General features: G+C 32.3%; 1 protein-coding gene and 2 long non-coding RNA genes across 3 annotated transcripts in view; 2 read left to right on the plus strand and 1 right to left on the minus strand.

Moving 5' to 3' along the window:
• Positions 1 to 24,201, plus strand: part of LOC143047719 (cysteine sulfinic acid decarboxylase-like) — a 43,436-nt gene extending 19,235 nt beyond the window's left edge. The window contains exons 10-14 of the mRNA XM_076220930.1: positions 20,190 to 20,271; positions 20,604 to 20,721; positions 21,235 to 21,289; positions 22,491 to 22,580; positions 22,923 to 24,201. Of these exons, the coding sequence (XP_076077045.1) occupies positions 20,190 to 20,271; positions 20,604 to 20,721; positions 21,235 to 21,289; positions 22,491 to 22,580; positions 22,923 to 23,102 (525 nt within the window). The 3' untranslated portion in view covers positions 23,103 to 24,201. The remainder of the gene's footprint in view (positions 1 to 20,189; positions 20,272 to 20,603; positions 20,722 to 21,234; positions 21,290 to 22,490; positions 22,581 to 22,922) is intronic.
• Positions 109 to 6,660, minus strand: LOC143047721 (uncharacterized). Its single transcript, XR_012969648.1, has 3 exons — positions 5,379 to 6,660; positions 3,178 to 3,361; positions 109 to 1,085 (listed from the first exon to the last, which is right to left on the minus strand). It is a non-coding gene; the product is annotated as an uncharacterized LOC143047721 (long non-coding RNA).
• LOC143047720 (uncharacterized) lies at positions 13,247 to 19,098 on the plus strand. The gene is made up of 3 exons (XR_012969647.1): positions 13,247 to 13,604; positions 17,287 to 17,374; positions 18,247 to 19,098. It is a non-coding gene; the product is annotated as an uncharacterized LOC143047720 (long non-coding RNA).
• Positions 24,202 to 27,377: the final 3,176 nt, after the last annotated feature.

Here is a 27,377-nt window from a genome sequence, read left to right on the forward strand (position 1 = left end):
GATTTGTTTGCCACACATAACGTTCATTATTTATTATGCATGGTTATAAATTTAAAATTCAAATAATAGGATTGATACAAACGCAAAACATTTAGATACTAGTAACAAAACGATAAACACTGGACACTTTTAATTTGCAAAACACTCATTTGCAAATCCGCCGCCGCCTCAAACAAGAGCTACAATATCATGTATATAACCAAAATGTGCAGAATTACATGGGATTCAATAATTTCATTGGTTTTCTACAGTTACTTTCATATTTATTTTGCAATTTGAATTATAAAAACATGGGATTTTCAATATCCCATGGGACAGGGCAAAATCCCATGGGATTTACCATTATCCCATGGGATTTTGGTTAAATCCCATGGGATTTTTTTTTGTCCCATGGGATTATTGTAGTCCCATGGGATATTTGTTGTCCCATGGGACAAAAAAAATCCCATGGGATTTTTATTATCCCATGGGATTTTTAATATCCCATGGGACAAATTAAAATCCTATGGGATTCTAATTGTAAATATATAGATATAAATAAACAGTAATGTGTATGTTACAATGTGTTCTATTTGGTAGTAAATTATTATAAGATGAATCTTTTTAATTGAATATCTTTTTTTCTTGGGAAATGTTAATTTAGCATATTGTTCTTTAACTGTTCAAAACTAAACTTTTAAACAACAAAGCAGATAATGTAAGTATCAATATATGTTTATTCATGAATTATAGAATACTTCTTGAAACACAATTATTTGCCATTTGAAATCAATAAAAACTCTATTGTTAGGCTTAACATACTAGTATCTATTTAAGTAAATCTATTTTTTTCACAATATCCCTCAACACAAAACATTAATATTTTCTAATCATCCAGCATTGTTTGATGGTATAGTCCACTTTTTAGACATTCAGCACAAAACTTTGACATTATTGTGGTTTCAATATTTTTTTGAATTTAAAAGAACTTCAAATCATTGACAGAGTGATGAAAATAATAACTGATCCAACTTTTGTCTTTGAATTTATTCTGGTCTTGTTTCTCTGTTTTCTCCATGTATTCCAGGTGGTGAATTTCAATCCTTCTGAAAAAGAACCAATAAAATCTAAAGTAATGGATTATACAAAATTGTTTTCATAGTCAGGGGTACTACTTGTACAAGTGTATTTTATTTACTTGAAGAAGTGAAAAAAAATATACACATATAAGTAAATAAATAATGTTTGAATAATCTCCCCTTAATTTTCTGAAAAATTTACTTGTATAAGTAAATTTTTCTTACAATCCCACACAAATCCTCAAGTTTTGAGATGTAAAATCATGCCTTTAATGATTTTTCCCAGGTTTGCTCAAATTTTTTCATTAAAGTTCAATGTTTCATCTCCTTAATTCATCAAAGAAACTGATTGAGCAAAGATCTTGTATATTTGCGCAAGGCATTCAAAAATTGCTCCTTTGGGGCTTGTAAATGAGCAGTGTTAAGAAGATAACAGACAAATGGGACTTTCATTGTCCATGAAATTACACTTAAATGATTAGTAAAGACATCTGCAAAGGGTACACAATTTAAAATTCTATTAGAGCTAAGAAATCTTAAGAATTCAAGAAAAGAAGAAAGGATGATTTTTTTACTTATACAAGTAAAAAATTCTTAATGACTAAGGGACATAACTAAGCCAATTTTTTTTTTACCTATACAAGGAAATAAAATTCACTTGTATAAGTATCCTAAAAATTTACTTATATGTGTATATTTTTTTTTACTTCTTCAAGTAAATTAAATACACTTGTACAAGTAGTACCCCTGTCATACATGTAGCAATAATATGATTTTCAATAAAAATAGCTATGCGGTATGGATTTTACTGATTGTTAAAGGTTGTCCAGTGTCATCAGTTGCTAACGGCCTACATCCTTTGGTCTCTGATGGAGGGTTGTCAAATTAGCAATATACCACATCTTCCTATTCTAATACCATATACCAATCAATTAATTTATTCTTCTTTATAACATTTGGGTATTTTCCCAAGTTATATACATGATATATATATATACTATAAATTCGGAATTAATGCGAGTTTTTTTTTGTTGCGAAAAATGCAACTGAGTTGTAAATGCAATAATTTAAACTCGCATTATGAAATATTTTATATGGATTAAACAGGATTTTTCTCAAAAGCGTAAAATTTAAAATCGCATTTAAGTCTAAAATGACAGAATCGCAATAATAAATGCACGCAATAATTTATGAATTTACAGTATAAAGATCAATGTTGAAACTTTAGACAACTATAATAACATTCCATTATTCACAAGAATTTGCAATATATTATACAAAACGCAGGCAACAGAAACAATATTTCTTTAAGCTTTTGAAGTTCAGACAGATTTCAATTTGTGTTTTATTTCAATGAAAAAATACCTTGAACTCTTTGAACATATTGGAAATTATAACATTGATACAAAAAAATATGTATGTTTTATCCTTATTTTTTGTGTTCATGGTGTTGTTGGCTTGCTGTCTCATTTTGATATACATTTAAACATACATCAATAATCTTCTTCTTTATAAAAAGTAAAAATGGGATATTTTTGATTTTGATATCCCAAAACATTATAGTTCTATCAAATAACTTATTACCAAGTTCAAAAACACCAATGTGTTTGATATTAATTTTAAGACATGTATAAATGTTCCAGACCATATCAGTATTCGGATCTTACTTTTACGGTCCAGAACTTACAGTCCCACCATATGTGTACAGTCAGACCATTTAAGTATACTTGTACTGTCTGGTACCAGCTCGACCAAACCTGTGTTTTTATTTTAACTGCAATTAAACATTTTGTATTAATCTATTAAAGATTTCAGTTATGTTGATCTGTACTGTACATTTGTTTGTAATAAACTTGACCAACTTCTTAAAATTGGGCAGACTGTATGCGTACAGTCCAAATACTTGTATGTTCTGGAACATAAACATGATTAATAAGCATTTGGCAGGATGTCATGCTAAAATCCCATTAATATTAGTACTAAATTTTGAGTATATACATGTAAATCCACCAGTTACTTACTGAAATTCATGGTGAACACTCACCAAAAACTTAAAATTTAGAGGAAAGACTGGAAAGATGAATGCAATAACACTATCAAAACAGAGCATAAAACTTACCGAAGAACAAGATGTTTTACATTTATCCAGGAGCAGGATAATTGAAAAGTTGTTTTTTTCTTTCTCTGCTGTCCATCATATAACCTTTGAATTCATTCATGCAAAGTATGAAAATCTGCAAAGGTAACTTATCCACATTTTGAATTTTGAACTGCATACTTGTCCTTTTCATCTTGCTGACAACCTAAGCATAAAAAAATGATAAAAACATAATTCTAGATTGACTTTGTGTTTTCATTTTTGTTGGTACATGTACAAACAATTTTCCCAACTTTAAAACGAAAACATCATCACCAAAGAGGAGGTCATACTAACCTCCGAAATATTTAAACAAACCGAAATTATTACTTAAGATTGATTAAGATCTTGTCGTAAATTAATGGCATAGATACTCTTATTTTTGAAAACTTGATGTCTATTGCATACTTATATTCCTTTGTACGTGAGTATGCATATTAAGATGGACTCCATGGACTTTAATGTAAGCATGATTAATTTTACAGTCACTGGCAGTTTTTCAGCTCTATGTGTACATTTTGAGAAAATCTTGCAATACTGTATATATATATTCTGATATTCAGAACTTATTGTGAGGTTTTTATTAATACAACTGAAAGCTGTATCTCGTTTTCATTTCTGATACATATTTATGAGCTGAAGACCAGTGCCGAATTTTTCTCACTGCATTGAAGACCCATATATATAGGTGACCTTTGGCCTTTGTCTGCTCTTTGATTGGGTTGTTGTCTCTTTGTCAAATTCCCAGTTTCCACTTCCCATTTTATATCATGTATGCTGATTTTTCTTAAATTACAATATTCAATCATGCAATTTTGTCCATTATTGAAAATACGATAAGCAAAAATAAATGCACAAAAAATTCAACATTGTTATATATGTAAAAGACTATATTTTTAAATTCAAAACAGTTGCCTACACTGTTAATTTCCTTGTTTGATTTCATATCTTTAAAGCCTTTATAGCTAGCTAGATGGTATGCCAGGGCGGATCCAGCCATTTTAAAAAGGGGGGTTCCCAACCCAAGACAAAGGGGATGGTCCTATATTCATTTGATTTGTTGTATTGTCTCATACAAGAATATATATGGTTTGAGGGTGGGGATCAGGGATCCTGAAATTTTTTCACCTAACCACTGGATGACAGGGGATCTCAACCATTTAAAAGTTTCTCAAACATGTGGGGGTGGGGGTGAACCCCATGGACTCTCCCTATATTTCCTTTGATTTGTTTTATTGTTCTATACAAGAATATATAAATATGGTTTAGGGGTGGGGATCTTGACCGTTTACAAGTTTTCAAACTAGAGGGGGTGGGACTTCACTTTTATTTTATTTCATTATTAATTTTATTGTCCCCGACAAGAATATATATGGTTTAGGGGTGGGGATCTAGATCGTTCACAAGATAATAGCACATTCTCAAATTGAACAGGGTGGGATAGCCCCCAAAGACCTCCTTTTAATTTCATTTGATTTGTTTTATCGCCCCATTCAAGAATATATATGGTTTAGGGATGGGGATCTGGACCGTTACAAGATAATAGCATATTCTCAAATTGAAAGGGGTGGGGATTACCTCCCATGGACTCACCCTCCCTTCTTTCTTCCCCACGAAATACCTTTTAATAAGCCCCAATGCACAGATAGTTCACAGTATTTCTCTTGATTTACACTAAAGAATATACACTATACAGGTGTATTTTTTTTTTAAAAAGATAATACAACTGAAGACTACCATGACCACAGTGGTGGATCCAGAATTTTTCAAAAGTGGGCCCACCGACTGCCTAAGAGGGGCCTGCTCCTGCCATGACTCAGTGATTCCATATATAATCAACCAATTCTTTTCCCAAACAGGGGGCCCTGAACTCCTGATCCCCCCTTTTTTTTCCTCATTTCAATCACCCTGATATAAATTTAGTTTTATCACTTACAATAGGAATGGTTTGAATTCCCCAATAATTCTTATATACCATTAATATCAACATATTTCATTTTTGATAAATGAAAGGCAAAAGTTTTCTATGGGTAGAAATGGATAGTGGGAAGCTTTCAGATTCACACCATGCCGGTGGCTGTGATCAAAGTGCTGGGTTTTTATGACCCTCGTTGTTTGCGGACTAACTATTTAGGCCAGTGGTGGATAATAGTGTGCGTGCATTAATCTTCTATACATTGTACCTTCTTAATCAATATATTCAAACACTGACGGCAAGTGTTGTAATGATGTATCAATGTCTTTTTGAAATCACCGTGCTATTTACATGTGGGATCGAGAATGCAGGGGAAGGAAACTTGTCAATTATGTTTATTTCTAAGCCAAAATAAAATGGGCCGCCGTAAAATTAACCTTGGGTAATAACAGTGCATGTAAGGCTCGTCTCGGAGGGGTATCTTTTTTTTCTGTCTTCTTTTTTTAGTTATATTTTTAATAACTTACACTTTCTTTCCATTCATTCACTATTCTTTATTCCTTTTTTTCTTTGTCCTTTGTTCTCTATTCTGTTAATTCACATCCATACCCTCTTATGTGTATGTGGACTTACTGTAGTTTATTTTTTAGTTCTGGCAGAGATATTAGATACAATATATATGTCTCTGGTTCTGGTATTATGCGATAAGTCCATTTCTTTTTCATGCAGTGTCATGAAATATAATGGTTTTATGCATATCAGCCAAGATTGTGGGCAACATTTTAATAAACAATTCAACACTATACACGTTATATGAATTTTATTAAAATCGATGAAGAACATGAACTTGGCAGCTAGTGCCCCTTAAACAGGTAAAGTTCAATTAACAAATTCTGATCTACTGGCATTCAACACCAAATTACTTACTTGCTGTATATTGATAAATGTGATTGTATATTGTCAATACCTCAACATCGAGAATACGTCATGTGAGGTGTTGGTCGCTACGTTTGATACGGGGTCAACGGTTGCGGCTTCGAGACAGAGAAAAACATCCAGGTAAAAAGTGGAGAATTTTGTTTTTGAAAATTTGAGTTGTAAATTTTCCTAAAAAGTACTTAATTCCGTTCATCTAGTTGTAAATTTTCCTAAAAAAAGTACTTATTTCCGTTCATCTATTATGGGTATAAACTAAACTGAACAAGATAAGTATTAGTAAACAGACAGAAAGTCCGACGTTGAATTAATTATTTTACAATTAATTGTTTAAATATATGAGAGAATGTTTTAGGCGAATTTTCTTTAATTACAGATAAATGTATTTTAGGTTCAGGAAATGATTTATTCTTCAGGTACGTCTAAACAACCGGCCGCTCCACAAAGTGCACTCAGGACCCATTACCGTAATCATATCTGCACACATGATGGATGTTTATATTCGTTATACGCTTTTTATTTTAGAGTTAAATTTTGGTAGAAGTTGAAATCGCTGGGGCGGATCCAGCCATTTTAAAAAGGGGGGTCCTAACCCAGGACCAAAAAAGGGGGGGTCAACTACATGTCCCCATTCAAATGCATTGATCGGCCAAAAAAGGGGGGTTCCAACCCCCCGGAACCCCCCTCCCCCCTCTGAATCCGCGCCTGAATCGAACTTGGATAGATATGTTAATTCTTATAAAATAATGAGGGCACGTGTCACTGATTACACAACTACTGAGCCATGAATTATCCAATCAACAAAATTGATTGGATTATCTTTATTGTTTTTTAGGAATTGTATTGTTTAGTTCAGTTTTACCTTTCACATGAATTTGCATATAGAAAAAATAAAATGTATATCTCATTCGATGTGCTTTTTCAGTTTATTTTTCATGATGACGGGTAAATTAATTTGTTCTGTTTTGCAGTTCACGAATAAAGAAAATTATTTTATAGTTGCGTTTTTTCTGTAACAAGTTCGATTTTTGTTTTTCAGTGTGATTCTTTTCTCTCTCTCTCTCTCTCTAAATCAAGTTTTTAAACAAACACAATGTTGACTGAATATCAAATTTTATTACATTTGTATATCTTTATTCTCAACAAACCATTATACAAGAGAAGACAATTATGTACAATATTCAGTTTAACCTTAACGGAAATCTGTGCACGAAGACTTAGTCGTGGTTTGAACGGATTTCGTGTCAATAAACTGTCTTCGAAATAGTCTTTCTTTGTTCATGTTTGTGTCGTTTTGGTCTTTTGTGGATAGTTGTCTCATTAGCAATCATACCACATCTTCTTTTTTATAATTTCTCGCTACTACAATCTAACTACATATTTTCTAGAAATAATTATACCCAAAATATCATAATTTTCAAAAAACGGAGACGAAAACGGAGACAAGTTCATTTTCAGAATTTATTTTCGCATTGAAATTAGTTTCAGGCTTGTGAAACTGGACAAAACGACTTTAATTAGAGAAAAAAAACTTAATAAAAACGGATTTCTTAAAATATTCGTATAACTCTAAAATAAAATTCCTGGACAAGTTCGATAAAAATGAGAAATTACATCTAACTACATGTATATGAGTTTGATTGTTTGAAAAGTACGGCTTTTACCGTTAAGAACGGATTCCATATGTATACAAAACTTTAATTAATATAAATTCTTTTAAAGTATGAACATTTATTTCCCTTTTCAAACTCGTGCAAAGAATTAATTACTGGTCCAGGACATGATAATAAAATTAAGAATAAAACTTAAAAATTTATGGAACGAAATTTTAATAAAAGACGAAAATCTTAAAACATCGTGATATTCATTCTACACGTCACAATATTACTTCCCGCATGGTCACACTGTACAAACAACACAATATATAAAACAACAATAAAGATAATCCAATTAATTTTGTTGATTGGATAATTCATGGCTCAGTAGTTGTGTAATCAGTGACACGTGCCCTTATTATTTACTAAGAATTACAAATGTAACATATCTATCTAAGTTCGATTTCAAATTCTGCCAAATTTAACTCTAAAATAAGAAGCGTATAAAGAATATATGCATCCATCCTGTGTGCGATGACTATAAAGGGTCCTGAGTGCACTTCGTATGTCATGAGTGCAATCAGGAGGTCCTTCAAGCGGTGTTTAGACGTACCGTTATTCTTCTGGAAGCTTCAAATTTTTTTTATCAATAACTTTTTCACAAGGAGAAATTTTTGTTTTTTGACAGCATGAACCCCAGTTAATGAGCAAACACAAATTAAGAAAGAAAATCGTTTACAATTAAATTTTATAGAAGGAAAAAAAAGGGGGGGTAATAAAAATTTTTTATTTACGCTCACATACTTCTAAACAGATTTGCATATGTAAGCTCTCTATAGATAATGTTAAATTATTTCAGGAGTTTTGAAAAAAAGAATATATACATATATTATAAAAAATATATAAAATAGCAAGGAATTGTATATATTTCAATATACAATTCCTTGAAAATAGTGATTCTTTTTATAGATTTGGTACCTCAGTTTCGACTCAACATTTCATTTTGAATTGTTAGATGGCAAACTCTTTAGGAGAATATTTTATCTGTTCTTTATGTAATTATGGTGATATTGGCGATAATATTCATTATAACAAGGCCTTGTACGAATCCTTGATTATAGAATGTTTGGCAATATAAAAAGACGAAAGTAGACAAACCCTAATTATGCAGGGTTTCACAATTTGATCTCCAAGCGGCCCACATTGTACATATAATAAGATCTATATTTTTCAACGTTTTCAAAATGAAATTACTTGAATTGAAAATTTCCCAACTGTGATTTGTTATTTCTAAACGTCTTTAATTATTATTTCGGAAAAAAATTATTTAGCATATTCATATATTTTCATAATTTTTTCCAAGGAAACCTTTTTTTTTACAAAGTTTACTTCTATATGTTTTTAACCATCACCAGCGACTTATTTTCCGCCATCACTAATTAGTCCTAATTATTAAAGATCAATTGACCAAATTCAAATGATGATTGGTATATCGTATTGAATATGACCATCGGTCATCCGTGACGTATCCCAAATAACGACGCATGCCGATAGATAGATCATAGTTTATTAAATAGCGTCTCGCAATTTAAATTTCATCAAGGGGACTTAATTAAACCAGTTACTATACAAATCTTGAAAAAAGATGTACATGTACTTTTTAATATTTTTAAAACAAATTACGAAAACGTTTAGTGTAAAAATCACCGAATATAAATGTTTCTTTCTTGCAGGTTTTCGCATTTGTAAATAACATTAACGTTTTGGAATTCTAATGCAAAAAACAGTCGATTCAAACTGAAATAACTTCTTTAAAGATGGTTTGATTTTTTCAGAGACACATGTATTATATATGTCTCAATACATGTATTATATGTCTCTGATTTTATCAATACAAAAATTACAAAATTATAAAATATGTTAGTTATCGAATGTATACCCTGAACTCTTACTATTATATATACATGTCCTAAGTTACTTAATGTCCTGTGTGCAACCAGGAAATCCTGAACGGTCTTTAAACGTACCATTATTTTATATGCATATATTCAAAGCTGTTCTTAATTATATGCATACTAGGTATCAGTGGCGGATCCAGGGGTAGGGTTTCGGGGGTTGGAACCACCCCTTTTTTTGAACGATCAATGCATTTGAATGGGGACATATGGTAGGAACCACCCCCTCCCCTTTTGTTCTGGGTTGGGACCCCTCCTTTTCAAATGGCTGGCTCCGCCGCAGAGGTATATTTATATATATATATGTGTGTGTACCAGCCCCTCCTAAATCTTGGGAAACAAATGGTAGATTATATAGGGAATCACGGAAGCATGACTGGACGTGACCCCTCTAAGGCAGTCAATGAGTCCCCACAAATTTCTGGATCAATCATTGCTTAGTTCTAGTTATCTTAGGTCCTAGTGTGAAATAAAGCCAATAGGTCTTTTTAAACACATCTTTATTCATACATGTATATATACGTTTTCTCACGGATTTGTTCATGCAATATTGAAATTATGTTTACTCAATGCGCAATTACTGAAGTTTATATTTGCTACTTTTCTTCTTAATTTCATATATTTTTTTTTGATTTTTTTTCTTCGAAAAATTAGTGGTGTTGAAATAGGGAATGGACACAGATACCTTATCACATTTAATCAAAAAAATGTTGTATAATGTCATCAATCTGTATTACACGTAGACAGGATGTTCTCTAGAAAACTATACGTTATACACACCCGAGAATACACGCACTGTATCTGTATCTGTATCTGTATTAGGAAATCCCTCCTTCAAAGGAGCACTTCACAATGAATATATATGTCTATACACACTTAGTTTGAAAATATAAAAAAATATAAATATAAATGTACGCCCCGTGGGGTGTACGTTGGCTACAGTCTTTGACTCTTGCTCTTGCTAGACGGTAAGGTCTTTAAGATTTCGTTTCTCTTGGCATGTAACGCATAGCATAATTTTCTGGATATGTATTCTACCATAAAACAATTGTCAGTGCATTTGCATCTGCAACCACAAGCACATAATAAGTGACTCGGATCTAAAATGAGCTGTGCGTCTATTACAACATTAGTAAGATTAAAGCATTTGGTACAGTTTCTAAAGCTACAAAGAAAGCTTTCAAGTTCATGCAGGTATGGTATGCGGATATCATGCAAAGTCTTACATTCCAGAAGGAAGTGATCTACCGTTTCTGCGGATTCTTTGCATAGTAAGCAGGTTGGATCTACGCTATTTTGATTAAATGAAGCTTTGTTGCTTTGAAGATAGTAGGTGCCTGTAAGGAGCTTTAGTTTTGTTTGAAGACGACTTATATCCTGAGATGATGTGCCTACACTTGCAAGACAAGGATGAGTGTTTCGCCAGAGTATATTGTTAGTGGATAGATAATTGAGAGAACTATATAGGGATACTTTTGTTCTCAATTGATCATGCCAGACACTGTCAACTGCTTTTTTTACTTGTGTTTTCCATCGATTTGCGTTGATCGGATTGAGCATTAGATCATGAGCTGAAGGTAGATTATATTGGGCTAGAATGCATCTTGCTTTTGAGAACCAGCTTTGAGAGTTGAAACCAGACATAAGTAGTTGTCGTTCAGCTAGTTCCTTTTCTATTGAGGATTCCATTCCACATATTTTGTTATAAATATTTATGACAGCTTTATGTATTGTTCCTTGTATTGGAATTACTCCTGTCATAGTATAGACAGCTGCATCTGCAGTATTATTTGGCAGTGATAGGATTTGTTTCATTGCTTTCCTATAGAATACTTCTAATGGCTCTATGTGTTTTTTGTCTGGAAGTAATATATCTAGTCCATAAATAAGAACAGGTAGGATATATATTTGAAAGATATGTAGACAAGTAATTGGGTTGAGACCATTCTTTCCGTGAAGACCAGCACCCATTAGGCTATACATTGTCCGTCTGGCTTTAGATATATTTCCTTCAATATGAATATTGATTGTTTTCTTTAAGTCAGAGCTGTGTTTAATTCCTATATGAAGAGCCGAGCTTGGCTGAAGCATAGCTGTATTATTGATCTCAAATTCAAAGTCTGTATTTCGTGTGGAGGGCACATTTTTCAGTACAAGAATCTTGGTGGGTTGGAGTTTATATTTTTCCTGAATACTGTAGTTTTCAACTGTACTTATCATTGACTGGAGATCTGAAGGTGAATTTGCAACCAGGGCGACATCATCAGCGCAGGTCGGCGAACCACAATATATATTCCCAATGTAGGAACCCAGACCGCTATTTTCCAGTTGGTCTAGAATGTCGTTTATATAAACTTTGTAGAGTTCGGTACTGAGAATTCCACCTTGTCGTACTCCTTGGTGAACAGGGAATGGATTTGATATTAAACCATTCCATTTGATGGAGGTTATGGCATAAGTACTAAGTTGGCGTATTAAGAGCCAGAGTGTTCCACCTACTCCTGATAAGAAGAGTTTACGATGCAAGCTATCATGGTTGACGACATCGAAAGCAGCCTTAGCATCCAGTAGAGCAACAAAAATAGGTAGTTTTTGGTCCATGGATTCTGCAATTGATTCTAATAGTATGAGAGCACTGTATAGTGGAGAAACTCCGGGAGTAAAGCCTCTTTGTAGACGATTTTGAAGAATATCAATAATGTCTCGGATCAGCTGTCTGAGGAGTATTTCTAGTATTTTCCCGATAATTGGAAGTACAGTGATACCTCGGTAATTTTTTGCATCTGTTGACAACCCTTTATTTTTGAAGATTGGGGTTAGTATTCCATGTTTTAGGCAATCTGGAACTGAGGCTTCCTGTCGTAATGGAAAATTACTGTATGTTATAGTGTAATACCTGTAATCAGCTTTGCAACACCATGTCATGACAGTTCAAAAAGATTTTCTTCAAATCAAAATGGAATATTCATTTTTTCTGTAAAATTTAAAACTTTTAAAAGTAGACTTTGACAAAATTATGAAATAGAAAGAATTGAACAATTTAAAATCGTATTTTAACAAAGATTTAGGTATAATTTTACAACGATCCTTAAAAAATAACCAAACAAACGTTGAATTAAACGATATGAACCTACGCAGTTTTACTGACACACACCAGTTTGCCATCTCAGTATGCAAGGCAAGAGTGCTTGGTGAGGTGCTGGAACTTGATGTACATGTATCATTAAGTTAATACAGTTCTGTTAGGATTGACTGCCTTTTTACAGAGACTTTCTATTCTTACTGTTATCAGTTAGTATAGACTGTTCCTGGCTTAGAATGATTCTCTGCTCAGCAAATGGTGCGTAATTAGCATTTGAATCAAATTTCTTGTAGAAGTAAAAAACACAAATTAATGTATTTGACAACTTTATTCAGGTGCACAGTCTATATTATCCGGCGTAAATAACTTCGAGATTTATGTGGAAGTTTACTCTGCTGCTCGATCTATGCTAATCGATGTTCCAGTATATTTCATATTTATATTTATTTGTGAGGCCTCGTCATCGTTTATAAATATTTTATATGGCGAAAAAATTGCGAAAATTGGGGGAAATAATATATTTTTAGTAGCATTTTTATTTTAAAATCTTAAGAGGTTGCTGGCAAATTTAACTCTAAAATGAGAAGTGTATGACGATCTATAACGAATATATACATCCATCATGTGTGCAGATACGACGGCGACTATATAGGGTCTGCCATGAGTGCACTTTGTATGCCCTGCATGTGTGCACCCAGGAGGTCCTCCTGAGCGGTGTTTAGACGTACCGGGAAAATCTTATCTATTTCAGGATCAATTCATCGGTTACACTCCCCTGTCACCAGTGATTCTTTTTTGATGACATTCTGAAAAAGTATTGTGTAGTCCCTGTGTAAGTGTTGACTCTCAACTTGCACAAGTGATTTTTTAACACTCCCCGAACTTCTGCAAAAAACAATTATTCAGTTCACTGATTAAGATGGAAGGTAAACGAACAGAACCCTCTCTATGATTTCCCCTGCAGAAAGTCACAGGACATTCCGACAAAAAGTCACAGGACAAAAAGTCAAACACATGTCAAACTCAGACATAAAGTAACAAAGTTGATAGGACAAAAAGTCACAAACAATTTGTTGACAATTGATTGAATATAAATGAAAAAAGATTTTGAAACATCTTCTTTTTCTTACATATATTCATTTTTAATTTTAGGAAATTGTTCATAATATAAAAAAGAAGATGTGGTATGATTGCCAATGAGACAACTGTCCACAAGAGACCAAAATGACACAGACATTTACAACTAGAGGTCTTTATGGCCTTCAACAATAAGCCAATATAAAGAAGATATGGTATGATTGCCAATGAGACAACTGTCCACAAGAGACCAAAATGACACAGACATTAACAACCATAGGTCATCATAGAGCCTTCAACAATGAGCAAAGCCCAAGGTAAAGCCCATATCGCATAGTCAGCTGTAAAAGGCAATCATACTATATCTTTTTCTTTATATTTACATGTTAAAAAATGCGTGCAAATGTAATCAAAAGCTGCACACAAACGTAATGATTTTTGTGCGCAAATGTAATGGTAATGTGCGCAAACCTAATGCACTGATTTATTTGTTTTTAATAAATTTCAATTTAAAGTTGCTACATCATGTTCATGTATAAAACTTTAAGAAAAATACAAAAAGAGTGTTTTCTTGTTCAAAGAAAAATAATCTCAAAACTAAATTGTGACTTTTTGTCCTGTGACAGTGTGTGACTTTTTGACTGTGACTTTCTGTCCTACATTCAGATTGAATAGGGGTGTTTGGTTGACCCCGCCTCCCTCTATCTGAGACTACTATCTCAGTGATGAGCTTTATGTTTCATGTACAAATGTATTGTGCTTGTCATATATGTATGTCGGATAAAAGCTCTACAGACCTCTAATATGTTGTATTGTTATATGTATAACCGACAATAAATAAATAGCCCCTAACAAGTAAGAATTAGGTTACTTCTTTTTGTTTTGACATCTTGCATGGGTTTTTATAGCCCCATATTAAAATTATGCCCCCATTTTAATAAAAAGGGGGGTGGGGTGTATTCTGTTTTACCCCTGTCTGTCCATCCATCCTTGCGTCAGTCAGTTCGTCCGATGAATATTTTTCGTCCCATTTTCCTTAGGAAATACAATAGAAGGATTTCTGAAATTTGGTTTCAGGGTTAAATAAGTCAGCTATACCGTCTGATGCATTTTCAGATTCATCACTCGACAACTTCCTGTTTTCCCAACACTTGTATTATTTTACGTTGAAAGTTGAAAACTAACAACCTAGTTTATGTACAAAAAAATTGAAAAACAGATATGTTACATATAAACAAACGACAATCACTGAATTATCGGATCCTGACTTGGAACAGGCACAACCATAACAAATTGGCAGGGTATAAGGAACTTTGAAAATATTTAGTTTTTGTGGTTTGGTCTATTTTCCGGATACTGTAAGCAATAATTAGGCCCCTTTATTTAGAGAATGAAATAATTGTAATATGCACTTAGCTGTCTGTCATATTTTATATGAACATGATGAACTTGACCTCATTTTCATGGTTCATTGGTCAATGAAACACTGCATTGTTTTGTCAGTTTATCATATGTTTAAAGTTACAGGTAGATTATATTTGGTAGATATGAAACAATTGTAAGGTGTGCATGTCTGAATGGCAGATTCATATATAAACCATGACCGCATTTTATTGTTCTTTGGTCAATGATAAGTTTTCTTGGTTTTGTCATTTTATCAGGTCACATTTAAAAGAATGTCTGTTTCCCCTCCCCCGGGTATACCCTTTGTAAACAGACCAGGAAGGCAGGTTCTTGTTAGCTCACCTGACCTGAAAGGTCAAGTGAGCTTTTCTCATCACTTGGCGTTCCTCGTCTGTCGTCCTGCGTCTGTCATCCGTCGTCCGTAAACTTTTACAAAAATCTTCTCCTATGAAACTACTTGGCCAAATTATACCAAACTTGGCCACAATCATCCTTGGGGTATCTAGTTTAAAAAATGTGTAGCGTGACCCGTCAAACCAACCAAGATGGCCGCCATGGCTAAAAATAGAACATAGGGGTAAAATGCAGTTTTTGGCTTATAACTCAAAAACCAAAGCATTTACAGCAATCTGACATGGGGTAAAATTGTTGATCAGGTCAAGATCTATCTGCCCTGAAATTTTCAGACAAATTGGACAAACTGTTGATAGGTTGCTGCCTGTGAAATGGTTATTTTAAGGAAATTTTGCAGTTTTTGGTTTTTACCTTGAATACTATTATAGATAGTGATAAACTGTAAAAGCAATAATGTTCAGCAAAGTAAGACCTACAAATAAGTCAACATTACCAAAATTGTCAGTCGACCCCTTAAGGAGTTATTGCCCTTTATAGTCAATTTTTAACCACTTTTCATCATTTTTAGTAACTTTTTTAAAAATCTACTTCTCTGAAACAACTTTGCCGAATTTAACCAAACTTGGCCACAATTATCATTGTGGTTTGTAGTTTAAAAAATGTGTCCGATGACCCAGCCTACCAAACAAAATGGCCAACATGGCTAAAATTAGAACATAGTGGTAAAATGCAGGTTTTGCTTTATATCTTTGAAACTAAGACATTTAGGGCAAATCTTTCAAGATTTAAATGTCCATCAGAATAAGATATATCCCCTCACAAATTTTCAGTTGAATTGGACAACCTGTTGTTGGGTTGCTGCCCTAAAATTGGTGATTTTAAGGTAATTTTGCAGTTTTTGGTTATTATCTTGAATACTATTATAGATAGAGATAAACTGTAGACAGCAATAATGTTCAGCAAAGTAAGATCTACAAATAAGTCAGCATGATCAAAATTGTTAGAGAACCCCTTAAGGAGTTATTGCCCTTTATAGTCAATATTGAACAACTTTTCGTCATTTTTGTAACTTGTATAAAAATCATTTCTAAAACTACTTGGCCAAATTTAACCAAACTTGGCCACAATCATAATACTAGGGTATCTATTTTAAAAAAAGTTTCTAATGACCCCGCCTACCAACGAAGATGGCGGACATCAGTAAACACATTAACAGGTGAGCGACACAGGCTCTTGAAAGCCTCTAGTTTTTTTTAACAGGATGTGATTGTCATAGCATGGTCACATGAATGGTTTGACTTGTCCAGTCCAGGCCACTTATCAGTTGTTTGTGCTCAATTTGAGTGTATTTATTTAGATTATCAATCCTTCTGCTTTCAAGCACTTTCGAAAAATGGAAACAAATTATTTTCAGGAAAAAAATAATTTCGATTTTTTTGTGGAAAATAATGTTTTGACCTGGGCGCTTATTTTTGACCCGTGTGGGGGGAGGGGAAACAAACATATTTTTAATTTTGGCCTTAGATTTTTTAAGCATAGGTCTACTTGTTGTATGGAATGACTACAAGGTATCATATAAAAAAAAGATGTCTGCCTGCCAAGGTTAATTTTACTGTGACCTCATATTCATAGAATAATGATAATATTCATGATATTGAACAAGAATGATGAGTAAGTTGATAAATAAGACAAAATTTTCAGTTGCCTACTAATTATGTAATACATGTAGTAGTTATTTTTGTCATTAAATGATATTTACCCTTTTATGTGTAGGGCAAGAACATGAAAGATAAAGGGGAAACTATAAACAGAAGAAATTATCAACAAAATAAGATTTACAGAGGTCAACAAAGCCTAAATGGTAAGTCCACTGTTATAAAATTTTTTGTCCTTGAATAATGATTAAATATTTATTAAAATAAGATGTGGTATGATGAAAGAGAAAACTATCCATCAGAGTTCAATTTAGTGGATGTAAGCATTGTAATTACTTATTAGAGGCCATTGATGGCCTGTAAGTAATGAGAAAACCCATACCCTATACATGTTATAGTAATCTATAAAAGTCAACACTAACCAAATTTGAAACAGAGCATCAATTCAAACGTCAAATATACCAGACTAATTTATAAAAACAAAAAATTATGAAAAATAAAAATGACGGATATGAACCAACGTCAACCACTGAACTATGTACAAGCTCCTGATATTAGACAGGTATAATATGGCTGGGTTGATATAAAAATAAGAAACACTTAGCAGTCTGATTTCCAATGAGACATTTCTCCAATAGAGATCAAATGACATTTAAGGAGGCTCTAGCGTATAACAATTTCATAAAAATGTTTAATATTTTTTTTTCATAACTCATTTTATTTATAACTTTATCATATGGTACACCAAATCATTCAATACAATCAATTCGGTTTGGCCCCAGATGACTTTTAAAATGCATATATCATTGAAAGAGCTCGAAATTTTCTCCCTTTGGAGCAAAAATGCAATTTTTTGGCATTAGAAATGTAATATCTTATTTTACTCATCGGTGGCCTATATTTTTTATTATAATTTTAAATAAGCTGTACTTTACTAAACTATTATAAAATTTAAGCGATTTCTGTAATTTAGTACTTGAATATTTAAATGGAAGTTTATCATATTAATCATAAACATGATAAAATAGCCATTTTATTGATCTCTTCACTGATAATTTTTGAGTTTGTGTATTTGTAGGTCAGACATCTCGATTTTCATGGTCATCATTCACAGATCAATACTGAACGGAAAACTTAAAGCTGGTATTTTTCTCCACAGTGCGACTTTTTTATTAATTTGAAATGGAACATGTTTTTTCCTACATTTATTTGAAAGAAGAAATTTCAACATTATGACTATAAACAAAAAGGAGTCATATCATCACGATCATAGATGCACAAGAACTTGATCATATAAATACAACAATGTAATTATCAATTGAAAGATGGAACGAATGAACTAGATATAAGAATGTTGTTGTCCAAATAAACTTGCTTTGTCTTCTCATTTGAATCTCTCCATTCAATAAAGATGTACAGAGGCAGATCTTTGAAGAACAGATTGAAAAAAGGTTTTGTCTAAGAATTGCAGGAATATTCTAGTGAATGAAATTATTTATTGACTTCACTCTTATATAGTGGACTGAATAATTGTACATAGCAAGTTGGGAATAAAGAAAGCAAAAACTTTAACAAAAAGTGTTTATATTATAAATTTGCAAATATAAGCATACTATTATGTACACCACAAAGGTATATATAATTCAAATTGTTTGCCTATACAAGTATTGCAATGAACCTATAACAAAGAAAATCTTACCTCATGAAAAGAGTGAACTATTCAGTCAGAATATGAAATATGTTTTCAGTTCTATTTTTCATAATAGAATAAACAAGACAAAGATTTCAAAACAATATTTTTTTCATTTATTTAGAAATTTCATCATTTTGTTTCAGTGAAAGGACTTTATTCTTTGACTGTAAAATATTATTATTATACATTCCAAAAATAAGAATAATCTTTATTGTTATATAAACAAATAAAAAACATGTTTGTGACAATTTTTTTTTTTTTTATATATATGTATATCAGTGTATATATAAAAAATATTAAAAAAACTTGTGTACATTTAAAACATTTTACTACCAAACAGCATTCATTGTAACATACACATAACTTTATATTTATATATATTTATAATTTTAATCCTATAGGATTTTATTTTGTCCCATGGGATATTAAAAATCCCATGGGATAATTATAGTCCCATGGGATTTTTTTTGTCCCATGGGACAACAAATATCCCATGGGACTACAATAATCCCATGGGACCAAAAAAAATCCCATGGGATTTAACCAAAATCCCATGGGATAATGGTAAATCCCATGGGATTTTGCCCTGTCCCATGGGATATTGAAAATCCCATGTTTTTATAATTCAAATTGCAAAATAAATATGAAAGTAGCAGTATAAAACCAATGAAATTATTGAATCCCATGTAATTCCGCACATTTTGGTTATATACATGATATTGTAGCTCTTGTTTGAGGCGGCGGCGGATTTGCAAATGAGTGTTTTGCAAATTAAAAGTGTCCAGTGTTGATAGTTTATTTTCGACGAGAACTGTACAATATGCTAGTTTTGTATGTAATACAAGTCGTTCGCAATGATATGGTTTGTCACTGGGAAATGAGGACATATTGGATAGGGACAGAAATGTTGCCTAGCAACAGGCCTCCTACAGATCCTTGTTGTTGCAAGGGTTCTTGAACTTGCAAAGAGCATTGCATTGTTTACTTAAGGTTAAAGAATAAACGCCATCATTCTAATCGGACGTGGCTGCGTACTTATACATCCCGCAAAACCAAACAGTCGCCCCACACTGACAAGTGTTTAATTGTCGGTCGGAGGCCAGTCAAAGTGATCAAATTTCTATTCGTCATCATTCGTGGAAATTGAAATTTTAATTGCGAAAACTAACACCAATAAGAAACATTGTAATGTTTTGAAGCTCTTGAAATATGTTTTCTTCAAATCCGATGGATTGCGGAAAATAATCACTTTATCACTCGCAATAATTGTTTTCATTGTGTACATATGCATGTAAAAGATAATTTTTTATGGTTGAATTTTTTAACAGGGATTTTTGGAAAGGTGTAATGCATATAGAGCAGAATATCTGTTTCAACCAGACAAAATTTACGACACATCATATGATATAGGTAAATCTCTTTTTTTTAACATTGCAGATAACTGAACCGCCGGTTAACTGAACCGTTGTAGACCAGAACCGGTAGCGATATCAAACAAAACCAGACGCCTTTAAAATGTGTTTAAAATATACTTTTTATAAAAGTCACAGTAACATTTCGTGAAAAAGATGATGTAAAAAGGTGATTTTCAGTTCAAATTTTGAAAAATTAGATACTTTTAATCGTTGCTGGTTTAAATTATAGTTATTAAAATAATTGAAGACTAAAACAATATTTTTATCAGTTTCTTTAGTGGTTCTAAACATACGATTACGCTGATGCCCCTATTACCTTTTATACAGGGGATCGAACAATTCAGTGTGGTCGTAAAAACGATGTTCTTAAATTGTGGTTGATGTGGAAAGGTCGTGGTGACAAAGCTATGGGCGCTAGGATTGAGAAAGCATTTGAAAATGCCGCGTGAGTAAGACATCCTTTTATACTGATCTAATTAAATTAAAGTATCTTAACGGATATGTACTTTAATTATGAATGTTGGGTCCTCAATCCTCTGTACATTTTTTACCATTACTTTTTTTTTTATTTGAGCGTAACTTATGAGTCTTATGTAGACGAAACGCGTGTCAGGCGTTCAAAATTTTAATCCTGTTATTTTTATGATGAGGTTATTATAGTCCAATAATGTAAAATTTTCGTATCCATTATACTTATAAAAAAATATGTATAGTGCTTACATCAAAGTTTAAAAAAAGGGGGATTTATACGATAAAATGAATAAACTGAACAATGGTGATGCTGATAAGCTTTTTAATCACCTTCCAACCATATTTAAAAAAAAATATATATTCCAATTCTTAAATGATTATGATTTACAAACTTTCTCGGTGAATTATTACTCTAAACATGTGAGATAATTGTACTTGGTATATTTTGCTAGGTGATTTCTATGTTCTATGAGATTTTTATTTCCAGGTATCTAACAGAAAAACTCAAATTAACAGAAGGATTTCGTTTAGTTTTACCAGAGGTATAAATATTTATATATAATTATGTATTAATTTTTTTATTTTAATTTTAGATTTGAAAAATCTTTCACTCGTCCTCCTTTTTATTTAAGAAAAAACTTTTTCTTCCTTGTTTACACAAAGTCATGTAAACAGTTTAATGATTGGAACAGAACATTGTATTATAAGAACATATATAGTATCGGTTGAATTAGTACGGGTGCCACATTGGGGGGGAGGGACCAAAAGCAGCTTATACTTCCGGAGCACCTGATATCACATCCGGTATGAGGGGATTGTGTTACTCAGTCTTCAGTTTTCTCTTTATAGGTGTCTGTATATTTTGTTGATGTTTTGATAGTTTTTTTTTGTTTTGTTTTCTATGGCAATATTGTCTATTCGTTTTTGAGGATTCTGTTTTGTTCAATTAAGGGATCACACCTAGTATCGGCGGAGGGTCCGAATTCCGAGGAGTGTTACAGAAAAGTTTGTAACGGAGGGTAGGTTAAATATTGGCCAGTTTCCCACGGAGCATGATAATTCCAAAGTGGGAAACGGATTCAGATTTTAAACACTATTCATTAATTGCACATAGATTTGGGGTTTTCAATGTGCTATCCGTTTTTTTTCCTGTAAGATTTACAAAAAATTCAAAGCCTTCATTATACTAGGATTAATATGTTGTTTTCGTTCTGATTAAGAGAAATAGCAAATAAAACAAAAATTAGAATGGGTCAACTTTTAAATAAGTGCGCAGGTTGCCTTGATTTTTAGTTGATACATTTATATACTGTAACACATCTTTTACTTCAGACAAGAACATTTACGTTTGTAAAATTATAAACGATAATGAAAAATACTTTATAAATATTATGCTTTTAAATTTTCGAGACGATTTTTGTTCGCGATATTTTTCTTCTTGCGAAAGTCGCGAAAATGAGTTGGTTAACAGTACAATGTTAAATTCAGAAAATGTAATTACGGACTCTTAAATTTTATAATGATTCTTGGTTATGAAATTTTAATGACATTTTACAGCAAAATACGAAAATCTCTCTCTTTTTAAATTTGTCAAAATAGGTATTTCAAGGTGAATATTTGTCTCAAAAATAGATAGCTACATCCAAACCTTCATTACACATAATTATTATCTCACTTATTTCAATGTTATGACTTTTTATGGCGTGTTTATTTCATACTTATTACGAAATTTGTAATTTACAGTTCCAATGTACCAACATTTCATTTTGGTATATTCCACCACGTCTCCGAGGTAAACAAGAAACCGCAGAATGGTGGAAAGAAGTTGGGAAGGTAAGTTAAATGTACAACTCATTCATTGAACGGCACATATTAAATCATTACAACTGATCTGAAACAACCTGTATCCGTTTGACAGAGTGAACATTTGTTAAAGTTTACTGGTGCAGAACAACAATTTAAGACTTAACATCATGTGAGAAATGATTTAAAAATGAAACACTTTTAAAACAATACGACAAAAGAAAAACGTTCATAAAACTGAAACAAGCGCGCTCGCCAACGCTCAATTTACTGGTTCGCCGGTTGAAACTATGACTGGATCATCGTTTGAGGCCATGATGCTTTCTGTATATGGTAGCTACATTTAAATTTTTAATATGTTTTAATTTTTAGGTAGCTCCAGCTATAAAGGGTCGGATGATGCTCAAAGGTTCTTTAATGATTAGCTATCAACCTCTATCTACAAAGGGATTGGTTAACTTCTTCAAGGTCATTGTTGGAAATCCTGTTTGTGAGAGATCCGATATGGATTTTATCGTTGACGAAATTATAAGACTTGCTGAAGATGTGTAAATTATGTGGGTTACAATTATTCGTGTAGCTTTATTCCGACTTATTTTTTTTTCAAAATTCTTTTGATGTATGCTTGCTTTTTTTTTAATCAATTAAACATCTTGATCATGATATGTTATCCTAGTCACATCAACAGCGTAAAGGAGCGCTAGCTACGAGATACATATAAAATTAAATTATTTTTTTGTTAATCATTAATGAAAGTGAAATTGTGACAAATTAATTCGCCAATAGCAGCTAATATGGTACAATTTTGTCAAAATAAGCTATTAACATCGATGATGAATTACATTCACTCGCAAGTGAATAATTCGACCTCATTGCAACCGTATTCGTGTGAACATCAATTTAACCCCTAAGCTAGAGATGGATTATGCATGGTTGATGCGTGTTAGGCTATTAAAAGTGAAAGAATTTCAAATTTGACAGTGAAATATACAGATAAAACCAAAATTTTGTTTTTTTACATCAACATTGAAATCAAACAGAATAGAGAAATCCATTAATATCCATTTATCGATTTATATTTATGTTTGTGTTTATCGTGTTATGTGACCATCGGTTGTTTTCGTGGTCATCTCGATAGGCAATTATATGGCGTTTAGACTAAATTACCCACGAAACGAAGCAACATGTTATCAAGCTCGTGTTCTGTTAATTGTTTTTAATTAATTTGGATGAATGTTTTACATTGTTATAAATCCAATATGAGACTTTGAGTCAAATCGGGGACACGAATTTGACAGCTAGTACCCCTTCAATTTGACGCGCATAATTGACGAACTTTTCCGGTGAAGGACATAATTCGAAAATGGTCTATTCTTATCCAAATGCATGCTAAATATCATAAATTCAATATTAGTGGTAACCATCAAACTGACATACCTTTGGTTTAATATCGTACGATTGCATATGCATATGTTGTTGTTTAAACATAAAGTTATAGATGTTTGCACATAATGTAATAGGTACTTTTACTTTATATTAGTGGCGATTGCAATTAAAGTACATGTTAAAGGTGTTTACATATACCATAATAGGTGTTTGCACATTATTTCAAAGGTATTTGCACATAACGTAATAGGTGTTTGCACATAATGTAATAGGCATTTGCAAATAACGTAATAGGTGTTTACAAAGACATAGGAAGATGTGGTATGAGTACTAATGAGACAACTCTTCATGCAAGTCACAATTTATAAAAGTAAACTATTATAGGTCAAGGTACGGTCAACACGGAGCCTTGGCTCACACCGAACAGCAAGCTATAAAGGGCCCTACAAATTACATGTGTAAAACCATTCAAACGGGAAAACCAGCGGTCTAAGATATATAAAAAAAAACTAGAAACGAGAAACACTCATGAGCCACACCAAGAACGAAATCTACTGAACATCGGATTCAAGACTTAGGACAGGTACAAACAATTGCAGCGGGATTACACGTTTTGGTGGTACCAAACCTTCACCCTTATCTGAAAAAAGAGTGTAACATCACAACATAGAATATAACATATCAATTGGAATGGTTTAACTCAATCAAAAACGTAGAAACACAAATGAACATACACTGAACGAATAAATTTGATCTATGTTACAATGTAAATACAAAGTTAATATAAATGAGTGATGAAAAATTAAAGTACAAGTATGATACCTTTGTGAAAACAACATAGAAGAAATGTGAAAGAACGTCACGTGGTTGCGCATAAAGTTCAGAAGTATTCTCTGAATATACATTAGATATAACTTAATGTGATTTTCAATGCATATTGGACATAACAAAGAAAAGCAATGACATATCATATAACTGTTTGACCAGACAAACAAACAATTTATTTGACATAACACAGAGATGCAAGTCTGGAAATAAAGGATCTCGCACATAACACGAAGAAAAATAAAAAAAAAACAAAGCTACAAAACACATTAGATATTTACATTATAAGACAATTACGGCGTCCCATACAAAATCATTAAACAAATTCGAAAAAAACATAAACGAGAAACCTATAGACCAACTGAAAACCAAGAAAGAATCAGATAAATATGACTTAGCTGCAGAACAGTTGGAACACTCCTGGGGGCAATGTTATAGAAATACTACAATAAATTTTCAATATACTTCTATTAAAGGATAAGGTACCATAAAAAGTACAAAACTGGAACAGTATCACCAATCATGACTAAGAAAACGCATTTTTTTTTACTTAAACAATACCGTGGTATAACATTAAGATTAGTTTTGGCAACATTATTGGAATTGTCATTTTGGACAAAGCAAACCATATGAAATCTGGACAAATTCCAGTACCATTAAGTTTTATGAAGGGATTATCGCCAAACATGACCGCGTAAATACTTTTCGAGGCATGCTTAGCAGTGCAAGGACAGAAAACCATATATTCTAACGATTGATGCGCTTCAACTTTGTATTTGTTTGGCTTTTTACTATTTAGATCAGAGTGTCACTGATGAGTCTTATGAAGACGAAACGCATGTCTGGCGTATTAAATTATAATCCTGGTACCTTTGATAACTACTGACAGCCAGAAGGCATTTGATGTAAGTCACGAAATATTGATGGCCAGTCTACATCATTACGGATTAAATCTGAATTTAGCTGGAATTTGTGAAAAATTATTTAGGACTTTTAACACAATGTTACCACACCAGTAAAATAGAAAGGAAAAGTTATTTCTAGCTTTGATATACATGGCGTGCTTCAACGAGGTGTCCAATCTACTCACTTATGTAAGCCTTACATACCTGAATAATTGCTTTTTGATTTGCAATATAAAAACAAAGGAATATCTTTTATTGAGATTATCTTAATTCTGAACTTATCCGTTAAATAATCTAGCTGTAAACGATGCAAGCTCGGAGCGAATAACGTAAAGATGGAGATGAAGACGACGAATGTGGTCATTAACATTCGTCACAATCAGACGATTTTCAATCATTTTGTTGAAAACACAACTCGAACAAAATTTAATTTGTAACGATTTTTTTTTAATTTTGTACGATACGGAGGGTGCTCTAGTAAACATCTAGGGGTTAAAATGAGGAAGCATTCGACAAAAAAAAAAACAGAACAAAACAAAACTGATTGATAAATTTTCATTGACAAAACTTACACAAAAGAGTCGGTTAAACCATTTCGTTATAGTGAGATAATTTTAACTACTGCACCGTAGTATTTCATTATTCAATTAAACATTATAAAGACTACGATTGTCATAGTTTTGGCGGAAATCTAAACCGTTGTACAGACAAAAGCACCTGTGAAAAATTTCCGGTCAGGCAATTGTCTAATAATGACATATTCCGACTTAAAATTTCCAAGAAAAATATTAATTCAGAAGCAAAATTAGATAATTGCTACAGTTTTCTTCAGAAAAAAGCTGTTTGAGAAACACAAAACGCATGCCCTCAGTAATTCAGTTCTGATTTTTTCCATTCAATCTAACAGGGAATTTAAATCTTAACCATAAAAGTCGTGACTGTTTGCATTTCAAATATTGAAATGTACGATCGATATATCACAAGTGTTTGGTATTTTAAATAACAGGATTATTTTTTTATAGAAGCTTCCAGTATTGCATACCTTTAATGGCCTTTAAATGATGTCAAGTTATTTATACTTTAATTGCGCATTTATGTTATATATATCTCATATAGACCTATGTTTAAGATGTGTGGGTGAAACGAGTGAACACTGATATTGACCTGACTAATATGATCATTCAACTTATACTTAGGAGGAAATACGCAGTTCATGTGCTAACAGAAATAGGAAATATTGAAACTTAACTTGGTAAGCAAATTTATGGAAAAAATAAGACATCAGTTTGTATTCTTGTCTTTAATTTGTGCTAATGTGCTTTGTCTATATGCCTTTTTGTGTTTATTTGTTTCATATTACGTGGCTCTGTACTTATACATTCCGTAACTTTGTTATTGTTCTATGGTACATATACATATTTTTGTGTTCTTGTCTTTCATTTTTGCTAATGTGCTTTGTCTATATGTTTATTTGTGCTTCTTTGTTGCATATTTGTTTGTTTTTATAGTGATTAAGATTATAGCATAATGTTGACTGTTGTACTCCTATTTTTATCATTTTTACCAGTTATGTCTGTTTGTTTTTTTCGGAGATCGTTGTCAATATTATAGAATTTAATGCAACTGTCATCCAACTGAGAGGTTTAGCAAGCTACAAAACCAGGTTTAATCCACCATTGTCTACAAACAAATAAATTTGTACCATTGGCAA

The sequence above is a fragment of the Mytilus galloprovincialis genome, chromosome 10 (genome assembly GCF_965363235.1).
Source record: "Mytilus galloprovincialis chromosome 10, xbMytGall1.hap1.1, whole genome shotgun sequence".
NCBI lineage: Eukaryota > Metazoa > Mollusca > Bivalvia > Mytilida > Mytilidae > Mytilus > Mytilus galloprovincialis.